Source organism: Pan troglodytes, chromosome 3 (genome assembly GCF_028858775.2).
Source record: "Pan troglodytes isolate AG18354 chromosome 3, NHGRI_mPanTro3-v2.0_pri, whole genome shotgun sequence".
NCBI lineage: Eukaryota > Metazoa > Chordata > Mammalia > Primates > Hominidae > Pan > Pan troglodytes.
Window position 1 is genome coordinate 89,778,006 of NC_072401.2, and position 22,549 is coordinate 89,800,554.

At 38.2% G+C, this 22,549-nt stretch overlaps 1 protein-coding gene and 1 long non-coding RNA gene across 14 annotated transcripts in view; one reads left to right on the plus strand and one right to left on the minus strand.

Moving 5' to 3' along the window:
- HERC6 (HECT and RLD domain containing E3 ubiquitin protein ligase family member 6) overlaps positions 1 to 22,549 on the plus strand; it is a 66,472-nt gene that overhangs the window by 30,076 nt on the left and 13,847 nt on the right. Inside the window, exons 11-16 of one of the 2 annotated variants that reach the window (XM_001160851.6) lie at positions 1,777 to 1,870; positions 6,329 to 6,518; positions 10,674 to 10,828; positions 17,108 to 17,221; positions 17,844 to 17,951; positions 21,864 to 22,034. In XM_001160851.6, coding sequence (XP_001160851.3) covers positions 1,777 to 1,870; positions 6,329 to 6,518; positions 10,674 to 10,828; positions 17,108 to 17,221; positions 17,844 to 17,951; positions 21,864 to 22,034 — 832 coding nt within the window. The remainder of the gene's footprint in view (positions 1 to 1,776; positions 1,871 to 6,328; positions 6,519 to 10,673; positions 10,829 to 17,107; positions 17,222 to 17,843; positions 17,952 to 21,863; positions 22,035 to 22,549) is intronic. The other variant, XM_016951853.3, reaches the window with a different exon arrangement.
- Positions 4,736 to 22,549, minus strand: part of LOC104006130 (uncharacterized) — a 45,580-nt gene continuing 27,766 nt past the window's right edge. For 7 of the 12 annotated variants that reach the window (XR_010156631.1, XR_010156628.1, XR_008547563.2 and 4 more), the window contains 4 exons: positions 13,600 to 13,672; positions 12,812 to 12,950; positions 12,540 to 12,646; positions 8,630 to 9,328 (listed from right to left, as the gene is read on the minus strand). This is a non-coding gene — a long non-coding RNA (uncharacterized LOC104006130). Of the gene's footprint in view, positions 5,375 to 8,629; positions 9,340 to 12,539; positions 12,647 to 12,811; positions 12,951 to 13,599; positions 13,673 to 22,549 lie in introns of those variants that run through there. The other 5 variants (XR_010156634.1, XR_010156632.1, XR_010156630.1 and 2 more) reach the window with 3 other exon arrangements.

Genomic DNA, 22,549 nt, shown 5'->3' on the forward strand with positions numbered 1-22,549 from the left:
TTATTATTTATTTATTTATTTATTTATTTAGAGGTGAAGTCTCACTCTGTCACCCAGGCCGGAGTGCAGTAGTGCAGCTCGGCTCACTGCAACCTCCACCCCCAGGTTCAAGCTATTCTCCTGCCTCAGCCTCCTGAATAGCTGGGATTACAGGTGTGCACCACCACACCCAGCTAATTTTTTATGTTTTTTGGTAGAGATGGGGTTTCACCATGTTGACCAGGCTGGTCTCAAACTCCTGACCTCAAGTGATCCACCCACCTTGGCCTCCCAAAGTGCTGGGATTACTGGCATGAGCCACCGCGCCCAGCCTCTTTTTTAAATTTTTGTTATTTTTATTTATATTTTTGAGACAGGGTCTCACTCTGTCACCCAGGCTTGAGCGCAGTGGCGTGATCTCTGCTCACTGCAGCCTCCGCCTCGTGGGTTCATGTGATTCTTCCACCTCAGCCTCCTGAGTAGCTGGGATTACAGGCATGTGCCACCATGCCCAGCTAATTTTTTTGTATTTTTAGTAGAGACAGGGTTTCACCACGTTGGGCCAGGCTGGTCTTGAGCTACTGACCTCAAGTGATCCGCCCACCTCAGCCTCCCAAAGTGCTGGGATTACAGGCGTGAGCCACTATGCTTGGCATTTTGTTTGTTTGTTTGTTTTGTTTTGTTTAATGTTTAGAGATGGGGTCTTGTGCTGTTGCCCACGCTGTAATGCAGTAGTTTGATCATAGCTCCCTGTAGCCTTGAACTCCTGGCTTGAGCTATCCTCCCACCTCAGCCTCACAAGTAGCTGGGACTACAGGTGTGCACCACCATGCCTGGCTAATTTTTTTTTTTTAATTTTTTTGTAGAGACAAGGTCTTCTCTATGTTGCCCAGGCTAGTCTCTTGAACTCCTGGCTTCAAGCAATGCTCCCACTTTGGTCTCCCAAAGTGTTGGAATTACAGGCATGACCCACTGCAGCTGGCATACAATATTTGATAATGCATTATTTAAAAATGGTTAGGCTTATTGAATGCTGGCCTCTCAAATATCACTAAAACAACTTGTTGATAAGACAGGCCAGAGAGAACAGCACACCTGGACAAAGCTTTGGTACTGTTTCTGAGAGGAAAGACCAGTTCGGAATTTATTTACAATTGGGAGTCTGGCTTAAGGAGGTCTTTCAATATGAGAGGGAAGGCTGGAGGTTTGACTTGGACTGGGTAAATGTACAACAATCCAGGATGGGTGCAAACAGCAAGGTAAGGATTTTGAGATAAGGGATTCAAAGAATCTATGGGCACAAACTGTTGATGCTCTCCATTGAAGAGTTAAATGGGTCTTTCAAGAAGTTCCCATGATGAACAATTTACATTTGCCTGGGCAAAAGTTTCCTGGAAAAGTAAAGTCATGCTAATAAAAACAGTGGAATTGCAAAGTTCTGTAAATATGAATGGTAAGGAGGGTGGGGGGTAGGTAGTTCTAGTTCTTAGTGTGCAAACTGAGTGTGGGGGCAGATGGTTTCTGTTGTCAGATTCAGCACGTAAAATTTTGTTAATATGGCAGTCCAAACTTGATGTAGCCACTACAGAGATAATAAATTGTTATCTACTGTCTTTTAACAAGGAGAACATAAACTGTACATTTTTTATGTCAAGTAAGTTGATTATTTTGAAAGGAGGTAAGCTTTAAGAAAAAGGTTTGTATCTTATATGTAATAAAACAACAAATGACATACAAACTTTAGAAATATCCCTTTCCTTATGTTTATGTGGTTTCTTGCATTTCTTGTATCCAAAGAGGAACTGGAGAAACGACTTCCATTGATGTGGACTTAGAAATGGCAAGAGATACCTTCAAGAAGTTAACAAAAAAGGAATGGATTTCTTCCATGGTAATAGCCAATACTTACTTTAGATATAGAACAAATACAATTGCAGTTTATTTTTGTTGGAAGCTGGGTGAGATGGGAACTATGATTGTAATTGCCCGATGAGTTCTTCCTGCCCACTGCAGAAACAAAAATCGACCCACTGAGACTATGACATTGTAGTAAAGAAAGAGTTTAATTGACATGAGGCTGGCCATGCCATGTAGGAGACAGAATTATTACTCAAATCAATCTCGTGAAGGCTCAGGCTCACAGCTTAGGGGCTTTTCAAAGACAGTTTGGTGGGCAGGGGGCTAGGGTAGGGGGCATGCTGACTGGCTGAGTGAGAGATGAAATCATAGGGAATAGAAACTGTCCTCTTGTGCTGAGTCAGTTCCTGGGTGGGGGCCACAGGACTGGCTGATGGGTCCAGGTGGGACCATCCAGTTGTCAGAAATGCAAAAACCTGAAAAGACATCTCAAAAGGCCAATCTTAAGTTCTAAAATAATGATGTTATTTGCAAGAGTAATTGGGGAAGTTGCAAATCTTATGACCTCCAGAATAATGGCTGATAATTATTTAGAATTCAAGCCCCTTTCATCCTCCTAACTTGTTGGACTTTCATTAGTTTTACAAGAACAATTCAGTTTTGGGGACAGACTATTATCATTTAAACTATAAACTAAATTTCTCCCAAAGTTAGCTTGGCTCATGCCCAAGAATGAGAAAAGACAGCCAACCTGTGAGGCTGGAAGCAAGATAGAGTCAACCATGTCAGATTTCTCTTACTGTCATACTTTTGCAAAGGTGGTTTTATGATTGGGGCCAAAAGAGGGGGCTAGTGTTCATTATGAAATTACTATATTCCAGGTACTATTAGGTGCTGACATTTATTTTCTTATTGAATCCTTAAATGTACAATAGATACAATATTTTTATTTTCAATATAATCAGAGCAATGCTTGAGAGGTGGATAATCTCTAGCATGATATAGGAAAAGAGCATTGGTTTGGGAAGCAGGATAACCTTATCCTGGACTGATCAACTGAAGAGCCACTTCTGTATTCTGAGATGAAACTTACATCTATTTGAGATGAATCTCTGTTACTACTTCATCCTTTCTCTTTGGATCACATTTTCTTTACCTGTTGAATTCATCTTTAAAATCTATTCCAGTTTAATATTGTGTGATTCTGGGTTGTATTGGGAAGAAAATTTTCTTTTCCTGTACTGACTCAGGTTTGAGCTGGTGGATGGGGTCACTGAAAATTAATAATTAACAGAATCTCTTAGTGCTCAGGATGCTGTAGACTGGGTAGCTTAAACAACAGACATTTATTTCTCACAGTTCTGGAGGCTGGGAAGTCCAAGACCAAGGCACCATCAGGTGTGGTGTCTGGTGAGGGCCCACTTCTTGGTTAATAGATGACCATATTTTCAGTGTCCTCACATGGCAGTGTGAACCCCGAATATCTAAGACAGGTCTCAGTTAATTTGGAAAGTGTATTTTGCCAAGATTGAGGACACACGCCTGTGACACAGACTCAGGAGGTCCTGATGACATGTGCCCAAGGTAGTGGGAGCACAGTTTGGTTTTATACATTTTCAGGAGACACGACACATCAATCCACATATACAAGATGAACACTGGTTTGGTCTGGAAAGGCGGGACAACTCAAAGCAGGGAGGGGCCTTCCAGGTCTTAGGTAGATGAGAGAAAAATGGTTGCATGCTTTTGAGTTTCTGATTAGCCTCTCCAAAAGAGGCATCAGATATGCATCTATCTCAGTGAACAGAAGGGTGGCTTTGAACAGAATGGGAGGCAGGTTTGCACTAAGCAGTTCCCAGCTTGACTTTCCCCTTTAGCTTAGTGATTTTGAGGCCCGAAGATGTATTTTCCTTGCACAGCAAAAAGGGCAAGAAATCTCTCTGGGGTCTCTTTTGTAAGGGCACTAATCCATTCATGAGAGCTCCAATCTTGTGACCTAATTACCTACCAAAGGCCCCACCTCTTAATACTATCATATTGGGGGTTAGGATTTTAACATATGAATTTTGGGGAACACATTTAGCCTATAGCACAGGAGGAAAAAAACAAGTTTTGTACGCTTGCATGTGGGGCATTCAGATGAAGAGGCTCCCTGAACAGCTAGGGATAAGAATTTATAAACCAACTTAATGGAGGAAAGGGAGAAGGGAGAAAGGGCTCCTATGGGAAGAACAAATGGGATTTTATGGAGACAAATGGAAGGTATGACAGTTTGTGGGAATGTTTGTTTATGCAATTTCTCATCCACATGCAAGTTGTCTGAATGATTGGTCTCCTTTTTAGCAGTGTAGCTCCTCAATGGGGGATGTACAAGAGCTTCATACTAGAAGAGCTCTGCATTAGTTAGATAAAAGAAGCTCCAAAAAGGCATCTCAAATGTCTTCAGTTAGTAAAATAATCTTTATACCATTTTGATGGGTCTGAGTGGGTCCTTATACTTGGAAGGGACGGGGGAAAGTGTGCCTTAATGTGTAGTAGATACAATATTTTCCTTTTCAAGATGAAGTGATAATAGCAAATATTATGAAGTATATTTCTTAAATGAATTTAGGTGATATGGGAGATAATTTGGGGTGCTGTTCCCGGTGTGAGTTCCAAGGGACATTAGTTTTATAAAAAACCCCATAAAAAAGGGTTCTTAATGAGAAAACTTTGGGAACACTCCCTACTATTATGGAGTCATGATATGTGCATTAGGAAATCAAAGATTCTATGATGTCATACACCAAAAGAAATCTCTTTTGACCCTATTTTTCTTGGAGTTATTTGACATTGTGATGCTATTTTCTAGCATAACACCTACTGGCATTCCACAGAAATCATATTCTGCTAGACATGTGAAAAAGCAAATTTTAAGAATTTTAATGTAATAAAAACAATATATAGTACATCACTGTTTATTGTTGCATATATCACTTATTTACCCTTAGGACATGAAAGGCAAACACTGTAATTACAGAACATAGATCTATCAGGTAGAGTAAATATGGCTAGCTGCTATAACAAACAACTTTGAAATCCCAGTAGCTTAACACAGTATTTTCCAACATCCTAGTCCAACAAGGGTTGGAGGTCAGAGGCACCTTTGCAAAGGTTCATTCAGGGCTGAATCAGGCTTCTTTCCAGCATCTCTAGGCCCTGGGGCTGTAAAATCCTTCACTCAATCTTTTGGGTTGGCTAGCAGATGAGGGAAGTGAGTATGGAAGTTCCCATGAGAGGTTTCAGTGGCCTGGCCTTAATGTGTCACACATCACTTTCTCCCACATTGGTGAGCTAAGACTCAGTCACATGGCCCTACCTGATTGCAGGGGAGCCAGGGGCTGCCATCTTCCTATAAACCCAGGAGGAAAAAGAAAAACGACTGGCAAGGTGAACATATGGCATTTTCTCTGCCATGGTAGATTTTACTACTATGGTAGTGCCACAGTCACTTTCTAATCGAGTAACGCTGACTTCCTCTGAGTCTCTCCTTGCTCATCTGTAAAAACAAGGTAAAACACAAATAAAGCAAAAATTACCTTACAGGATTATCAGTAAGATTAAATAAAATGATTTACACGAGATCACCTGACACATTGTAAGTACTCAATGAATGTTCAAACAAATATAAAGAATACCATACAAGTTTATTCCCACTAGTATGTTTTTATATACGTCCTATTTTAAAAGTTTACTTCTGGGCCAGGTACACTGGCTCATGCCTGTAATCCTAGCACTTTGGGAGGCCAAGGTGGGAGTATCACCTGAGCCCAAGAGTTTGAGACTGGCCTGGGCAACATAGTGAGACTCCATCTCTACAAATAATTTTCTAAAATGGGCTGGCTGTGGCAGTGCACTCCACTTAGGAGTCTTGAGGTGGGAGGATTGCCTCAACCAAGGAGCTTGAGGCTGCAGTGAGCTGTGATTGAGCCACTGCACTCCAGCTGTAATTGAGCCACTACACGCTGAGGTAAAACTTTACCTCTGGATGAAATAAATAATATAAAAATTTAGAGCTATTTTTCTCTGCAAATTTTTCTACTGATACATGAGAAAACAGAAAGAAAGAAATGGATATTGTGTGAGGGGAAGGGGACAGCTCTTCCTTCTAGAAGGAGGAATACTAATGTGACCTGCATACAACATTGCTTTTGAAGGGCTTTGTATTCGTTTTGAATCCATAATTCACTCAGTATATCCATGCTCATGGGATTTCACTTTATTTTCTTCAGGGAACCTGATATAAAATGAAGAGGATGGCTCTCATGTACTATATCAGGGGCATTTGGGATGGAAGGAGTGATGGAGTCTCATCAATAGGTTTCAGAATGGCTAAGTGATTATTCTAATTGGAACATGGTGGAGTGAAATCCTTAATTTCACAGCTTGCTTCTCACAATCCTCTGTATCTAATATATCCTGGGTCTGTTCCCTGATCCTATTTTTACCACAGATAACTACGTGTCTCGAGGATGATCTGCTCAGAGCTCTTCCATGCCGTTCTCCACACCAAGAAGCTTTATCAGTTTTCCTCCTGCTCCCAGAATGTCCTGTGATGCATGATTCTAAGAACTGGAAGAACCTGGTGGTTCCATTTGCAAAGGCTGTGTGTGAAATGAGTAAACAATCTTTGCAAGTCCTAAGTAAGTTTTATGTCACTTTATCTGTACTCTCAATATAGAGTCACTCTCTGAAGTAGACGTTGTAGCAAATTTTGAATAGATTTCAAAATAGACAAGTATTTGAGAACATGGCATGTAAATTATTGAAAAGATTAATAATCTAAAGCTATTATAATTATTAGTTCTATCATACAAAGCAGGTGTAGTTTTTAGACTCGGATGTGGCTTTGACATCAGAGTTTGGTAGCTATAAGGTATTCATTTTAGACTTGGATGTGGCTTTGACATCAGAGTTTGGTAGCTATAAAGTATTCAATCAAGATCAATCCATACTTTAAAATTTTTTGCTCATGTTATTTTGAAACTTTTGACATTTTGACCAGATGATGAAAAACAAATGTTAAACTTTGTATTATTATTATTTACTTTATTCAGTACTGTATTATGTCCTTTTATAGCTTTTAGCGTATATTGAAAGTTCAGTGATTACCCAATAACCCAATGGGGTCCGGATGTTTATATACCCTTCTACATAGAGGAGAGGGGAGGTAGGGAATGTAGACAATTCTTTTGAGGGGAGTAAATGACTATTAGGGAGAATGAGTGACCCAGGAAACAGAAATTAACTTGTAAATGATTCTCCTTGGAATTGGAATGAGCCTGAGAGGCAGGCATTATCTTTTGAAAAAATACATCTAGGTGTGGTTACATTCCTCAGTCGTCTTGTCTGTGACAGATAATGTAATTTCAGAGATGGCATGAAAGGCAATTCTGTTCTCTGTAGTGGGTCCAGTCTTAAGGTAGATAAGGGAGTGTCAGAGAAAAGCCTTTTCCAGCATCTGCTGACCTTCAAGGGCCTTTAACTTAAAATAATCAGCATACCAGGGTGCCATATTTTGGGGCAAATTTCCCTGGACTCCTTCACTTAAGAGGTACAGAGGGCCAGGCATTGTGGCTTACACCTTAATCCTAGCATTTTGGGAGACTAAGGTGAGAGAATCTTTTGAGCCCAGGAGGTTGAGGGCAGCCTGGGCAACATAGTGAGACTCTGACTCTACCAATTTTTTTTTTTTTTAAATCAGCCATGCATGGTGGCACACACCTGTGGTCCCAGCTACTTGGAAGCTGAGGCAGGAGGATCACTTGAGCCCAGGAGTTTAAGTCTGTATTACTGGAAAGGGGTCCCAATCCAGATCCCAAACAAGGGTTCTTAGATCTCACACAAGAAATAATTCAGGGAGCGTCTATAAAGTGAAAGTAAGTTTATTAAGAAAGTAGAAGAATACAAAATGGCTACTCCACAGGCAGAGCAGCCCCTTGGGGCTGCTGGTTGCCCATTTTTATGGTTATTTCTTGATTATGTGCTGAACAAGGGGTGGATTATTCATACCTCCCCTTTTTAGATCATATAGGGTAACTTCCTGGCATTGCCATGGCATTTGTAAACTGTCACGGTGCTGGTGAAAGTACAGCAGTGAGGACGACCAGAGGTCACTCTCATTGCCATCTTGGTTTTGGTGGATTCTAGCCGGCTTCTTTACTGCAAGCTATTTTATCATCAAGGTCTTTATGACCTGTATCTTGTGCTGACCTCCGATCTCATTCTGTCATCTAGAATGCCTAACTGTCTGGGATGGTAGCCCAGTAGGTCTCAGCCTTATTTTACCCAGCTCCTATTCAAGATGGAGTTGCTCTGGTTCAAATGCCTCTGACAGCTGCAGTAAGCTATCAGCATACCACTGCACTCCAGCCTGGGTGACAGAGCAATACCCTATCTCAAAGAAAAACAAAAAGGTACAGAGGATATGTACAATGAAATGTAAGCCACCCAGTTCCCCTCCCAGAAGTGGCTACAGGTTCTAGTTTCTTGTGTAATGTTTGAAAGATATTCTATATATAGAAACATACAAATGTATTATTTCTGTTTTTAATGGTAGCAAACTATTAAAGTTCCTCTTCCACAACTTGCTTTCTCCCACTAAACAGGATATCATGGAGATCATTCCAATAGAGAATCTATAGAACTGCCTCATTCTATTTAATGGCTGAAGAATGTTCTATTGTGAAGCATTTCATTGTACATATATAAATTCACACATGCAGGAAACATTCCAGAAAGCAAAATCACTGAGTCAAATTGTATGTACATTTTTATTTTGAGATATTTTGCCAAATGACCCTCCACAGAGTCAAGGTCATCATATCACCCAATTTGAAGTGGTTGTCATTCACACTGTAGTCTGTATAAATTTCACCCCTAGAGTTGGGAAACCTGTGCGTACTGACAAAGGATGTATCAATTTACACTTCATCAATGAATATGAGAATATCGGTCTGCATACTTTCCAACCATGTTATCAAACTTTGATCTTTGCCATTCTGAGGAAAAAAAACTTTTAATTTTAGGTTGAATTTTTCTTATTAAGAGTGAGACTGTGCCGGTTTTTGTATATCACAGATCACTTTGTATATCATATTCTGTGAACTCTTACTATAGGACCACCAGGTCTGATTTCCTGTTGCACAGTAACAGACCAATACACTGAAAAAGTAGGAGTTGCAGCAGAGAAAGAATTTAATAATTGTAGGGAAACCAAATGAGGAGATGAGAGGAAACCTCAAATATGCCTCTTCAAGAGGTTTGCAGATGGGGTTTTTAAGGGGTCTGGACACAGGCGATGGCCTAAAGTGTGGTGATCACTGATTGGTTGAGAAGTGAGGGGTGAAGTCAGGGATAGGGAGATGAAGAAACTGCATTCCTGCACTGAGTCAGTTCCTTGGTGAGGGTCTTCAGACCAGTTGGTGTCAGCCATTCTGCTGGAATTCAGGATCTGCAAAATGCCTTAAATAATTATTGGGTAAAAAGGTCCAGTGTCAGAGATTTTATCCATAGGAACAATGGGAGAGCAGGTGCTCAGTGTGCTGTGTGACTCAGGGTTAGTTATCAGCTCAGGGAAGTGGGTTGAAGTGCACCAGCACACCCTAGTCAATTGACCTCGTCAATAACCATAATTCTGCATAAAGCCTGGCTTATAATTCCCATTAACCCTGTGAGAGCGGTTTTGCTATTCTTCCTTCTTTGCTCTTTTCCTATTGGTTGTTAGTATTTTTCTGTTTTATTTTAGGAGCTTTTTAATTATGAAGGCAATTAATCCTTTATCAATAATATGAATTGCAAGTATTTAGGCTATTAAAAATTTTTTTTTACTTTGTGGTATTTTTGCTATGCAGAATTATTTTAAAAAATTTTAATGTAGCCTACTATATTAATATTTTATTCTATGGTTTCTGGATTTGGGGTCATACTTCGAAAATAATTTATAACTAAAATAATTCCCATCCTCCTGCTGTAATTTTTATTATTTTATTTTTATATTTAAATATTTGATCCATATGAAGTTTATCTTGGTTAAACACTATTTTTTCTAGATCAGTTTCCAGTTTTCCCCACATATTTATTGAATCTTTTTCATTCCCACTAATATGCAATGCCGCATTTATTGTGTATTAAAGTTTCGTGTGTATTTGAGTCTACTTATGGAATCTCTATGTGTTTGCTTTTCATATATCTAGGTAATACTGTTTTAATTACATTTGCTTGATAATGTATTTTAACATCAAATTTATTTGTTTTCTGAGAGTTATTCTGAGAATTTAAAGGTTCCACATTCCAAATCCATGTTGCAATCCAGTAATATTAAAATATAATTATTGGCTATTTTAAAAAGTACATGGCCATGTACCAGATGTTCATAAAATCCAAAAACATATATAATATTTTTTCATTTTTTACAGATTAAAAACGTCCTTGATGCCATTGTATGTGTTTGTGTATTCACCTGTGTGTGTTTTCAGACTTCATAGATACCCTATACAATTGTCAGTTTGAAAATCATGAAGTCAATCAATTAAGCATAAATGTGAGCCATTAACCAATTTCTTCAAATCCTGAATTTGAGCTTTTCAAAATTCTAATGATACTTAATAAGGGAAAAAATTTTCCACATCTCTGAGCAGTAACTGTTGTGCAGGATATACTTAAAAAAGATATTTATAAATTATGCCATCAGAAATGTAAAATATTATCTATTTCTTACATTAAAAAACCCACTAGAAACAGAGATTTGGGGGGTGGTAGGAAAAACATATTTATCATGGCTAATTTTACACCCCCAGAGAAGTGTTGGGCATTTTTGCAAGAATCTTCTCTGAATCCACTGATCCAGATGCTTAAAGCAGCCATCATCTCTAAGCTGCTTCATTGGACTGAAACCGAACAGTGTCACTGTAATGTTAAAGCTCTTTTAGGAATGATGAAAGAACTGCATAAGGTAAGGGTTACTCTAAAGGAATGCATGTACTATTTTATGTAATCAAAATCCCTTAAGTCTCAACCAGTTGGACTTCTAAGAAGTCAAATAAAAATCATGAGGAGTCAAATGTTTTTTAAAGGAATATAGAAAGGGAAATGTTTGGCATAAAATAATTAGGGATTTAAAAGTTGAGAAACTTTAGGAGGACTTAAGATGTTTTGTAATGGACTTCTTTCATTAAGAAAAAGTACACTGTGCTTGTAATTCTAGCTACTCTGGAAGCTGAGGTGGGAGGATGGCTTGAGCCCAGGAATTTGAGGCTGCAGTGAGCTATGATTGTGCCACTGTACCCCAGCCTGGGTGACAGAGCAAAACCACATTTCTTAAAAAGAAAAAAAGTAAAGTACACTGAAGATACTGCTACATGTAACAACATACAACAACATGGATCAATCTCATCAACACAGTGATAAGCAAAAAACACACCAAAAATTACACTCTATGTCATCTTTTATAAGAATTTTAAAAACAAGCAGAGCTAATCTATAATGACAGAAAGCAGAATGGTGTTACCTCTTGGGAAGGGCAATTGGCTTGGAAGGAGCATAGGAGAACATCCTGGGGCCTGCTAGAAATGTTCCATGTCTTCACCTGGACAGTACTTACCCAAGTGAGTATGTGTGTAAAAGCTGCACATTTAAGATGTATGCACTTAGTCAATGTATGTTGTAAGAAAAAAAACCCAGAATCACATAGAAAAGCCCTCCCTCAAAGTAGGAGCGAGCCAAAAGACCAAAAAATGACTTAGGACAAGCCCAGCTTGATGAGTAGATGTTATCTATTAGGACTTACATACAGGGCACTCCTGGACGGCAATAGGACAGCTCTAGTGATCTGTGCTGCCTCCCATCTCTAAACTGCTTTTAAGCGAATTTTCTGGCTCAAAGAGCTACAGTGTTTGAGCCATGAGAATGTTTTTCTTGGTAGGTTCTCAGATACTCTCCAGGATGTTTGGGTTCTCAGGGACACCTGCTCCTCAGCTGGGCACCGTGGCCTTGGCTCATTGCCTGGCCTTCAGGGTTAAGGCACTGGATAAAAACCCTTAAGTAACTTGGTGAGAGACCCATCACACTACACATGTGTGATTTTTTTGTTTGTTTGTTTATTTGTTTGAGACAGAGTCTAGCCCTGTTGCCCAGGCTGGAGTGCAGTGGTGTGATCTTGGCTCACTGCAACCTCTGCCTCCTGGGTTCAAGTGATTCACCTGCCTCAGCCTCCGGAATAGCTGGGATTACAGGCACCTGCCACCACACCCAGATAATTTTTGTATGTTTAATAGAGATGGGGTTTCACCATGTTGGCCAGGCTGGTCTCGAACTCCTGACCTCAAGTGATCCGCCTGCCTCGCCTCCCAAAACGCTGGGATTATAGGCGTGAGTCACTGTGCCCAGCCTAGATATGTGATTTATAAATGAAACATATATGTTTTATTTGTAACTTAGTAAAAATTAAATAGAAAGGAAGAAAAGTTCACCGAGGACTATGGCCAGAACAAAGAAAGGGCCCAATGGATACTGTTATATCAACTCAGTCTGTCTATATCAGAATATTTGCTAAATCCCACTGTAGAAATATCAAATGAGGCCATTAGGATTTGGTGTCCACGTTCTCTATGGCTGTGTCAACATTAGGGTCACCAAGAATGCAAAGTCTGTTTTAGTAGAGTTACCTAGAGTCAGTGGTATCCAGAAGTCACTGGGCGTGGTTACATCATCCTCATTCTGCTTTGGGTGGTAGTCCCAATAAAGAGAAATCAGATTGGACTCTTGACTAGATCTAAAGATTGACACAACCATGTTACAGATGAGTGTCTGAATTCACAGTGATCAGTGATTCACAGAAGAGCTCTTAAATTCCAGAGAAGTAGACCAGAGTAATGAGCACTAATGTCTAAGGCACCTAGGGCAGCACTTCTTAAACTTTAATATGCATGCAAGTTACCTGAGATCTTGTTAAAAAATTCAGATTCTGATCCGGTAGGCCTGGGGTGGTGCCAAAGATTCTCAGAAATTCTTAAGTGATGTCATTGCTGATACCTGAAGGATTTATGCTTTGATGTTCTTGTGCCTAGGAAGAAAAGCTATTAAACTAATTAATAATGAATTAGTAATTAAGACCATTACACTGTAATTTACTGTCTTAAGCTGCAATTAATAAACATAATATTTGGTCTCGGTTCTGGAATGGTCTCTAGTATTGTGGACAATTGGAAGACTATATTTGTTTTACTAATGTTGTGATAGAGAAAGGACAATATTAGGTCATGCTAACTTCAGACGTACATCCTAGGACCCAAACATTGTCATAAATCCTCTCTCTTCCCCTCTCCCTCTCCCTCTCCCTCAAACATTGTCATCAATCCTCTGTCTTCTCCTCTCCCTCTCCCTCTCCCTCTCCTCTCTCTCTCTCTCGGCTTTTTTCTTTTTGGGTTTCATTCTCTCTTACTATATATAGGGTGTCAGAGCAGGGCACTGTTTCTCACACTAACTTTCGTTTTCTTTCTAGGTTAAATTTACTTCTTAATAAAATACACCTCTTTCCCTGGTGCTTTGTAGTACTCCTTGTGTTGAAAATCAAGTATTCATTTGGCTGTTAATCTATCCTTGTACCTGTACAACACCGTACAAGTTACTGTATCTTTATAATAAATATTGATATGTGATAAAGTTTCAACTTTTATCTTCTCCTTCAGTGTTATTGTTAAACTTAAATATTAACTTTAGAATTACCTTTTTGTTCCAATTCCACAAATTCCATTTGTCGGGCTTTTGATTGTGTCTTTGACCTGGTAGTGAAATGAATCTATAGAACAATTGGAGAGAGAATGACAACTTTACTGAGTCTTCTAAGTCTGATCATGACATAGCTCTCTGTTTATTTAGTTCTGCAGTTTCTTACAATAATATGTTATAGTGTTCTATGTAGAAGTCTTGCAGTCTTTTATTAGATAAATCATGAGTACTTGATATTTTATGTGGTTATATATCTTTTTAAAACAGCTTTATTGAGATATAATTCTCTCATTTAAAATATACAATGTCATGCCTGTAATCCCAGCACTTTGGGAAGCTAGGGTGGAAAGATTGCTTGAGCTCAGGAGTTTGAGACCAGCCTGGGCAATAGTGAGACCTTGTCTCTATTTTTTTAAAAATAAAAATAAATAAATAAAATGTGCAATGTAATACTTTTTAGCATATTCATGGAGTTGTATAACCTTTACCACAATCAACTTTACAACATTTTTATCACCCCAAAAGAAGCCCTATACCCATTAGCAGTCACTCCCCGTTCCCCATTCCCCCTCAACTCCCATCCCCTTATTCTCACTCCAGCCGTAGGCAATCACTAATCTACTTTCTGTCTCTACAGATTTGCCTATTCTGGACATTTTATGTAAATGGAATCACACATTATGTAGTCTTTTGTAACTAGCTTTTTTCACTTAGCATAATGTTTTCAAGGTTCATCTATGTTGGAGTATGTATGAGTACTTCATTCTTTTTTATTGATGAATAATATAATGCATGGCATGAAATACCACATTTTATATATCCCTTCCTCAATTGATGGATATTTGGGTTATTTCCACTCTTTGGCTATTATGAATAATGCCGCTATTTAAATGTCTGTACAAATTTTTGTGTAGACATGTTTTCATTTCCCGTATATACCCAAGAGTGGGATATCTGGGTCATATGGCAACTCTAGTTTAATCTTGTGAGGAACCAGCAGACTGTTTTCCAAAGCAGCTACAACATTTTGTATTACCACTAGCAATGTATGACAGTTCTAGTTTTTCCACGTTCTTTTTTCTTTTCTTTTCTTTTTTTTTTTTTTTTGAGACGGATTCTTGCTCTGTTGCCCAGGCTAGAATGCAGTGGCAGGATCTCGGCTCACTGCCACCTCCACCTCCCAGGTTCAAGCAATTCTCCTGCCTTAGCTTCGCAAGTAGCTGGCATTACAGGTGTACACCCCATGCCTGGCTAATTTTTGTATTTTTGTAGAGACTGGGTTTTACCATGTTGGCCAGACTGGTCCCGAACTCCTGACCTCAAGTAATCCACCCACCTCAGTCTTTCAAAGTGCTAGGATGACAGGCATAAGCCACCGCACCCGACCACTTTTCCACATTCTTGCCAACACTTGTTATTATCTGTCATTTGGATTATAGTTATCCTAGTGAGTGGGAAATGATATCTCCTTGTGATTTTGACTTGTATTTCCTTGATGGCTAATGATGTTGAGCAGTTCATATGCTTATTGCCCATTTCTGTATCTTATTTTGAGAAATGTTTATTTAGGTCTTTTGTCCATTTTTAAATTAGTTTATTAGTCTTTTTATTATTGAGTCATAAGAGTTCTCTACATACAGTTACAAGTCCCTTATCGGATATACGATTTGCTAGTATTTTCCCATGTGTTGTTTATTCACTTTCACCATGGTGTCTTTATGCACAAATGTTTTTTATTTTGATGATAAATTCATCTACTTTTTCCTCTTAAAAGTTAAATTTTTAACTGTCTTTGATGTATAGAAATGCAGTAATTTTTATACATTAAGCTTGTTTTTTAACAATCTTGTTAAATTTACCTACTAAAACTAATCTCTTGATTTCTTTGGATTTTCTCTGTATAGAATCATATAACTTGAAATAATAACAGTTTTGTTCCTATTTATTTTTCTTTACTTATTTCATTGGCTAGGACAACCAGTATAATGTTTTATAACCTTATTCTGATCTCAAAGGGAAAACCTTAACATCCAGTTTTATGTTTTGCTGTGGGATTTTTGTAGATACGTTTTTAAAAGGTTAAGGAAACTTCATTCTATTTCTAGTTTGCTGAGGGCTTTGTTCTTTTAGATCATGAATGGATACTGAATTTTATTAAATGCTTTTTCTGCATATGATGGCAAAATACACAGATGGGTTTTCAGCTGTTTTAACTTTACCTACTTGAAGTAACACAGCCTGCTCATAATGTGTTATAGATTTCAAAGATTCCATTTGCTGATATTTTGCTTATCATATTTGCATCTATATTCATGAGTGAGACTGGTTTGTTATTTTACTTTCTCATAATGCCCCTGTGAGGTTTCTGGACCAGGTAATGCTAATCTCATGAAATTATTTGGGGAATATTCTTTCTCTATTTTATGTAAAAGATTGTGTAATACTAGCATTTTCCTTAAATGATAGGTAGAACTAATCTATAAACCTTTTGGGTCTGGAAATTTCTTTGTCGGAAGTTTTTTAAATTATGGGTTTAATTTATTTAACAGCCACAGGATTATTGAGATTTTCTATTTTTTTCTTGTATTGCTGGGTATTTCCCCAGGATTTGTCTCTTCATCTAAGTTTTCAAATGTCCTATTTTTATCTTTTTAATCTCATCACAATCTGTAGTTTTGCCCCATTTTTCATTCTTGATACTGGTTTTTTTTTTTGTTTGTTTTTTTTAAAGTCTTACCAGGAAATTGTTTTTTCTTTTTTAAAGACGCAGTCTTTTCATTTGTTGATCTTGCTCCTGTATATTTGTTTTTCATTTCCTTAATTTATGTTCTTAAGTTTCTTATTTCCCACCTTCTATCATTTGGATTCATTTTTGTGATGGAGGCATTTAGATCATTTAGATCACTGATGCTTCCTCTAGGAAGCCTTCTTGAACCTCTTAAGTCTTTCCCCAATCAGAAACTGTATCCTAAATTCCTGATAACTTGTTGTTTTTACCTACTGGACCACAGATTGTCAATCTACACCCAAGGGCAGTCTCCTGTTTTTGCAAATACAGTTTTATGGGAATAGATCCACATTCATTTGTGTAAGACAGGACATTTTAATCTAAAGATTTGTCCCGTGCTTGACAAAAATAGTGTGTGCCAAGTTAGTATTTATTAATTAAGGAACAAAGTGCTGAATTTGTTAAAAGTACCTTGGATTTTTATGGTGCTTTTATTCTCAAAATCTAGAAACTATTTCCAGTAAATCTATGCCCTAAAAATTAGTTTACTAATCCACACTGTCAGCGTCTTATCTTTGACATTTCTTCATGAAAATTAAGGAAATTATAGCTCAGAAAATGGAAACTTTATAGAACTCTATTTCAACACTGACAAATGTTTTCAGTTTAGAGAGCTTTCTTATTATCTGTATAACAGCCATACATATATATCTATATATCATAGATTAAATCACTTATCGATAGAAAATGAAATTCACAGGTCATATTCTCTTTAAGGTAAACAAAGCTAACTGTCGACTACCAGAAAATACTTTCAACATAAATGAACTCTCCAACTTATTAAACTTTTATATAGATAGAAGAAGACAGTTCTTTCGGGATAACCACCTGGTAAGAATAACATTTTTACTTCTGAAAATGTTCATATTTTAAAGGAAGACACATTACTGTAGTATCTGTAAAGGTACTCCTTTGATAAATCAGGATTTGAAAATTTTTTAATTGCAATGATAAATTTGCTAAATTTGATGATCACTGAAAACTTAAATATATTTTAATCATAAAACAAATGCAGTTTTTGAAATTTTGTTTCTAAGTAATTCGGATTCTTACAGATTTCTGAGGCCAGGTGCAGTGGCTCACACCTGTAATCCCAGCACTTTGGGAGGCCAAGGTGAGCAGATTGCTTGAGCCCCGGAGTTTGAGACCAGCTTGGGCAACATGGTGAAACGCTGTCTCTATCGAAAAAATACAAATACGTGGTAGCACGTATCTGTACTCCCAGCTACTCAAGAGGCTGAGGTGGGAGGATCACTTGAGCCCAGAGAAGGAGGTTTTAGTGAGCCAAGTTTATGCCCCTGCACTCCAGCCTGGGCAATAGACCAAGACTCTGCCTTAAAAAAACAAAGAACCACAAAAACCAGATTCCAAAAAAAAGGCAATAAGGTAAAGGAAGTAAGTTTTTTTTCATTGTTTTTAATTATCAAAACTATTATCTCTGTTTATTTTTTAGATACCTGCAGAAACCCCCAGTCCTGTTATTTTCAGTGATTTTCCATTTATCTTTAATTTGCTATCCAAAATTAAATTATTGCAAGCTGATTCACTTATAAAGATGCAGGTATGTATGTCCTATTTTTTAGTATGAAAAATTTCAAACATATATAAAATAGAGATAGTGGTATAATGAATCCCATCACCAAGATTCAGCAATTGTCAACATTTTGCCACACTTTTATCTATCACTTTTTTTCTTTGTTGTTGTTACTGTTTTTGCTGAAGTATTTTACAGCAAATTTCAGTTCCAATGTCTCTTCACCTGCCCATACTTCAATGCATTATTTCTGGTTGTCTTACTCGTGTTCACTGTGAGATTCATGAGTGGTTCAAGTGGCAACCACATGATTCTTTCATTGTTTCTCATTAACCTTTTATTTAATAATTTCATCCATTATTTTCATTAAGGTTTGTGGTATGGCAATACTTCTAATCTTATTCCTTCCAAAGTCATTTCCTGGAATTAGGTAAAAAAGAGCTTTTCCTTATCAGTCAGGGCACTTGGTTCCTCCAAAATGATTAAAGACCATTCACATAGGAAGGTAGAATAATTAATTCCTATCCCTTTAATTATCAAATGTTGCCAAATTACCCTCTATAGAGTTTGTAAATGCCTCTTCCACATGCTGTTCTCAGCAATGCAGAGTATTATCAAGCTTTGTGATCTTTTCCATTTTGATGAGTTAATCATGATATTTCAGTTTGATTTTAATTTATATTTCTCCTTGTTATTTAATGTTCTAGTCCTCACTTTCTTTATATAATATGTATCTATTGTTTTCCTGCCGTGAACAACACTGACGCTATCCAGTAAACTGTTCTTTCCTTCTCTCTTCCCTCTCCTCCTCTATCCAATTTTAATTGCTGTGTTCTTAAGTGCTAATCTTTGGATTAAAAATACCTCCTTAAGCTTCTTGGAGCTTGATTTATAAGCTCCGACTGATATTCTTTTATTCTTAAATAATGTCTATGAGTCAATCAATGAGGTTATTTTGTTTTCCACTTACTTTCACCCTTCTGCTTCTTTTCTGGTAGTTGTATTAGTCCCACATAAGATTTACATACTATTTTGTTTCTTTTATCACCATCAGCCTTAGTTCTCAGTTAAGTATATATAATGCCATCCCCTTATTATGCTAAAACAAATTTTCCAAACTTTTTTTTTATTGCTGAGGCTTGTTTTCTAGGTCATTCCTCATGAAAAGTTTATATCTATTTTTCTATGATATTTATATTTTAAAGACTCATAGGAATCAGAACTTATACCCATTATTGACTTTTATTACTAATTCAAAGGATGCATCTGGGTGAAACATAAGAAGTCTGAGATAGAACATGCACAAGAGAAGCCATTTCAGTTATTCATTCCCTTTTTATACCCCGCTAATTACATGGCTTACATGACATTTTCCAATGTGCCATGCCCCATAAATCCACGAATTCCAGGTTTATTTATAATAAGCAACCTAGACAGACAAGGTATATCCTGCTAGTAGCATTCCACAGGTAAGGGCTGTCCCTCTAGTTCCTATTATTATTATTATTTTGAGACAGAGTTTTGCTCTTGTTGCCCAGGCTGGAGTACAATGGTGCAATCTCAGCTCACCACAACCTCCGCCTCCCGGGTTCAAGCGATTCTTCTGCCTCAGCCTCCCAAGTAGGTGGGATTACAGGCATGCGCCACCACGCCTGGCTAATTTTGTATTTTTAGTAGAGACAGGGTTTCTCCATGTTGGTCAGGCTGGTCTCGAACTCCCAACCTCAAGTGATCTGCCTGCCTTGGCCTCCCAAAGTGCTGGGATTGCAGGCGTGAGCCACCGCACCTGGCTTATTATTATTATTATCATTATTATTATTATTATTATTATTATTATTATTATCATCATCATCTTAAGACAGAGTCTAGCTCTTTTGCCCAGGCTGGAGTGCGATGGTGCGATCTCTGCTCACTGTAACCTTCACCTCCCAGTTTCAACTGATTCTCCTGCCTCAGTCTCCCAAGTAGCTGGGATTACAGGCACCCACCACACCCAGCTAATTTTTGTATTTTTAGTAGAGACGGGGTTTCACCATGTTGGTCAGGCTGGTCTCGAACTCCTGACCTCAGGTGATCTGCCCGCCTCAGCCTCCCAAAGTGCTGGGATTACAGGCGTGAGCCACCACGCCCGGACTAGTTACTATTATTAGTGCCTATTACCAGCATGTTTACAAATATATTTGACCAGGTCATCTCTTCTTTTATTTCTGAGCCATCTGTTTTTATTTTTGTAACATCCCTGGTAAAGGGAGAAAATAGATTGTCTTTCCTTTCCAAACCTAACTTTCCCATCAGTTTCCCTTAAACAAGACCTTCCCTTTATGGTATTTTCTCCTATAGTCATGTTTCTCTCTGGGTCATTTGTCTATTCTGCTAGTGAGTAGTCGAGGGTTGAGTGAATAATGGACTCAGGCAGATTGCACATTATGAAAGACTAGGAAAAGTCTGAGGACAAGAAAACTCTTACTTTTAGTTGTTATGAGTGAAGCTGGAAAGCTGACTTTACAATCCTGCTCTCCAAAGGAGAGATAATGGATATAGTTAAAACTGCAAGCTCCAAAGTGGATCACCAATTCAAATGTGTAAATGTGAAAAGGTAAAACCAATATACAGAGAACCGGAGTAGAGAAGCTGGAAATTAAGCTAAGAGGCAGGTTTCCCATCTAGCTCTTGGTTATGTAAAAGAAGGTACAGACACCTCTCCCTGCTGTAGTCAGTGGAGGACATTGCTGGCCACAAACCCATGGAACTCAGACCCATGGAACATGTTGCTCAGTAGTCAGTATTGCTGGATGTCCCAGACCTGCAGACTTCTGCAGGGCCACAGGAGGTGATGACCCACCACCAGAAAGGAACAGAGATGGAACTTGTTCCTTTTCCCTACAAATCTGGTGCTTAAAAAAAAAAAATCTTAAAGAAAAACCAGAAGAATCTAGTAATAACAGACAAATTTCTTAGTATATAATGGTGGCAGATACCCAGGGCAGGGATTTCCCAACCCCAGGGCCATATGCACACTTCTCTGAAGTGCTTGTAGAGAGTGAATGCGGGCAAACACACCCAGCCTAGGAACCTGGGGTAGGATAGCTATTATCCTCTGGTCTTGCTGTCACGATTTCAGGACAGGCCCTATGAGGGCCACATTGGTTTGAGTTCTAAATCCTCGTTTATTGTCCTTGTGATGTAACTGAAGCCCTTGAGGAGTGCTGAAGGTCAAAGCAAGGATAGCAAGTCCAACACTAGATTTCTAATCTAAAGAAGTTCAACAGAAACAAGATCAGAGATTAAAATAGTGAGACAATGTTGAGAATTCAGAAAAGCTAAAGAGAAGTACTTAGGGTGATCAGAAAAGCTAAAAGAAGTACTATTTAGGGTGACCAGGAGTAATGTTAGATATAAAATGAGGCCACCTGTGGCATATTCTTAAAGAGTTCCCATGGATGGATCATAGTTATTGGAAAGAGAAGAGTGGATCTTCTCTGAGGAAGTCTGTCTTCTGTCTTTTTCCTACAGCTCACATTATCCCTGAGCTCTTATACTGTCTTTATATTCCTGAGGATTACAATGCTAATGCTCTGTGTCTTAAGACTGATGGTGGATGAATGTCTCAGCATGTTGAATACCAGTATGGCCTTTAAGGATGATGTTTACTATAATAAATAATCTGAGATAGCTTTTAATAACTTAGCTGTTCATCCATGCTGACTAATCTCCTGTACACAATTCCTAGGTAACCATAGTTTCTTTGGTCCTACAATCACTTCACCTTCCATAAGGCAGATATGTTGTCTGTTTTCTTAAATAATTACAATGTGAGTGTTTATAGCAATGGCAGAATTAAGTATATACTACACAAAATGTTTATTGGAAATATTAAACAATCCTTGGGATTCCTATGAGGTCAAAAGGAGAAGCCAACTAAAAAATTTATTTTTCCAGATGTCAGAAAATAAAGCATACATGCCTATGCATGAAACAATTCTGCAAAAAAAGGATGAATTTCCTCCATCACCCAGATTTATACTTAAAGTCAGACGAAGTCGCCTGGTTAAAGATGCTCTGCGTCAATTAAGTCAAGCTGAAGCTACTGACTTCTGCAAAGTATTAGTGGTACGGTAAAAAGTCTCATTGAACATTTTTACTTCTGTGGGAGGGATGCATTCATATGATGTAATAAATGCTCTCTTAAAAGAGCCTGCATTTGCAGCTATGGTTATCAATCTTTTGGTTTCCAGAATTCCCCTCTTACCCTTCAGAGAATAGCAATAGGATGCTTAACTGCACACTGGGCTATGAGTTAACTATTAGTTACTGATGACTACAAAAATGCTGCATAATGAAACATCCCAAAACGTAAAGGCTCAAAATGACAATAATTTATTTTACAGATCTGCAGTTCAGTGGAGGACCTGCTGATCTAGGCTGAACTCATCTGGGTGGCTTTGCAAATTTTATCTGAGTTTGTGTACATGTCTGGGAGTTGGCTAGGGACTGGCTGACCTAGGCCTGGCTGGAGCAATTTAGCTCTGCTTCCTATGTCTTTCATTCTCCTCCTGGGGCGAGCAAGCATGTTCTTCCCACAGTAGTGCCAGAGGTGCAAGATAGCAAGACCAAACATTGCTTTA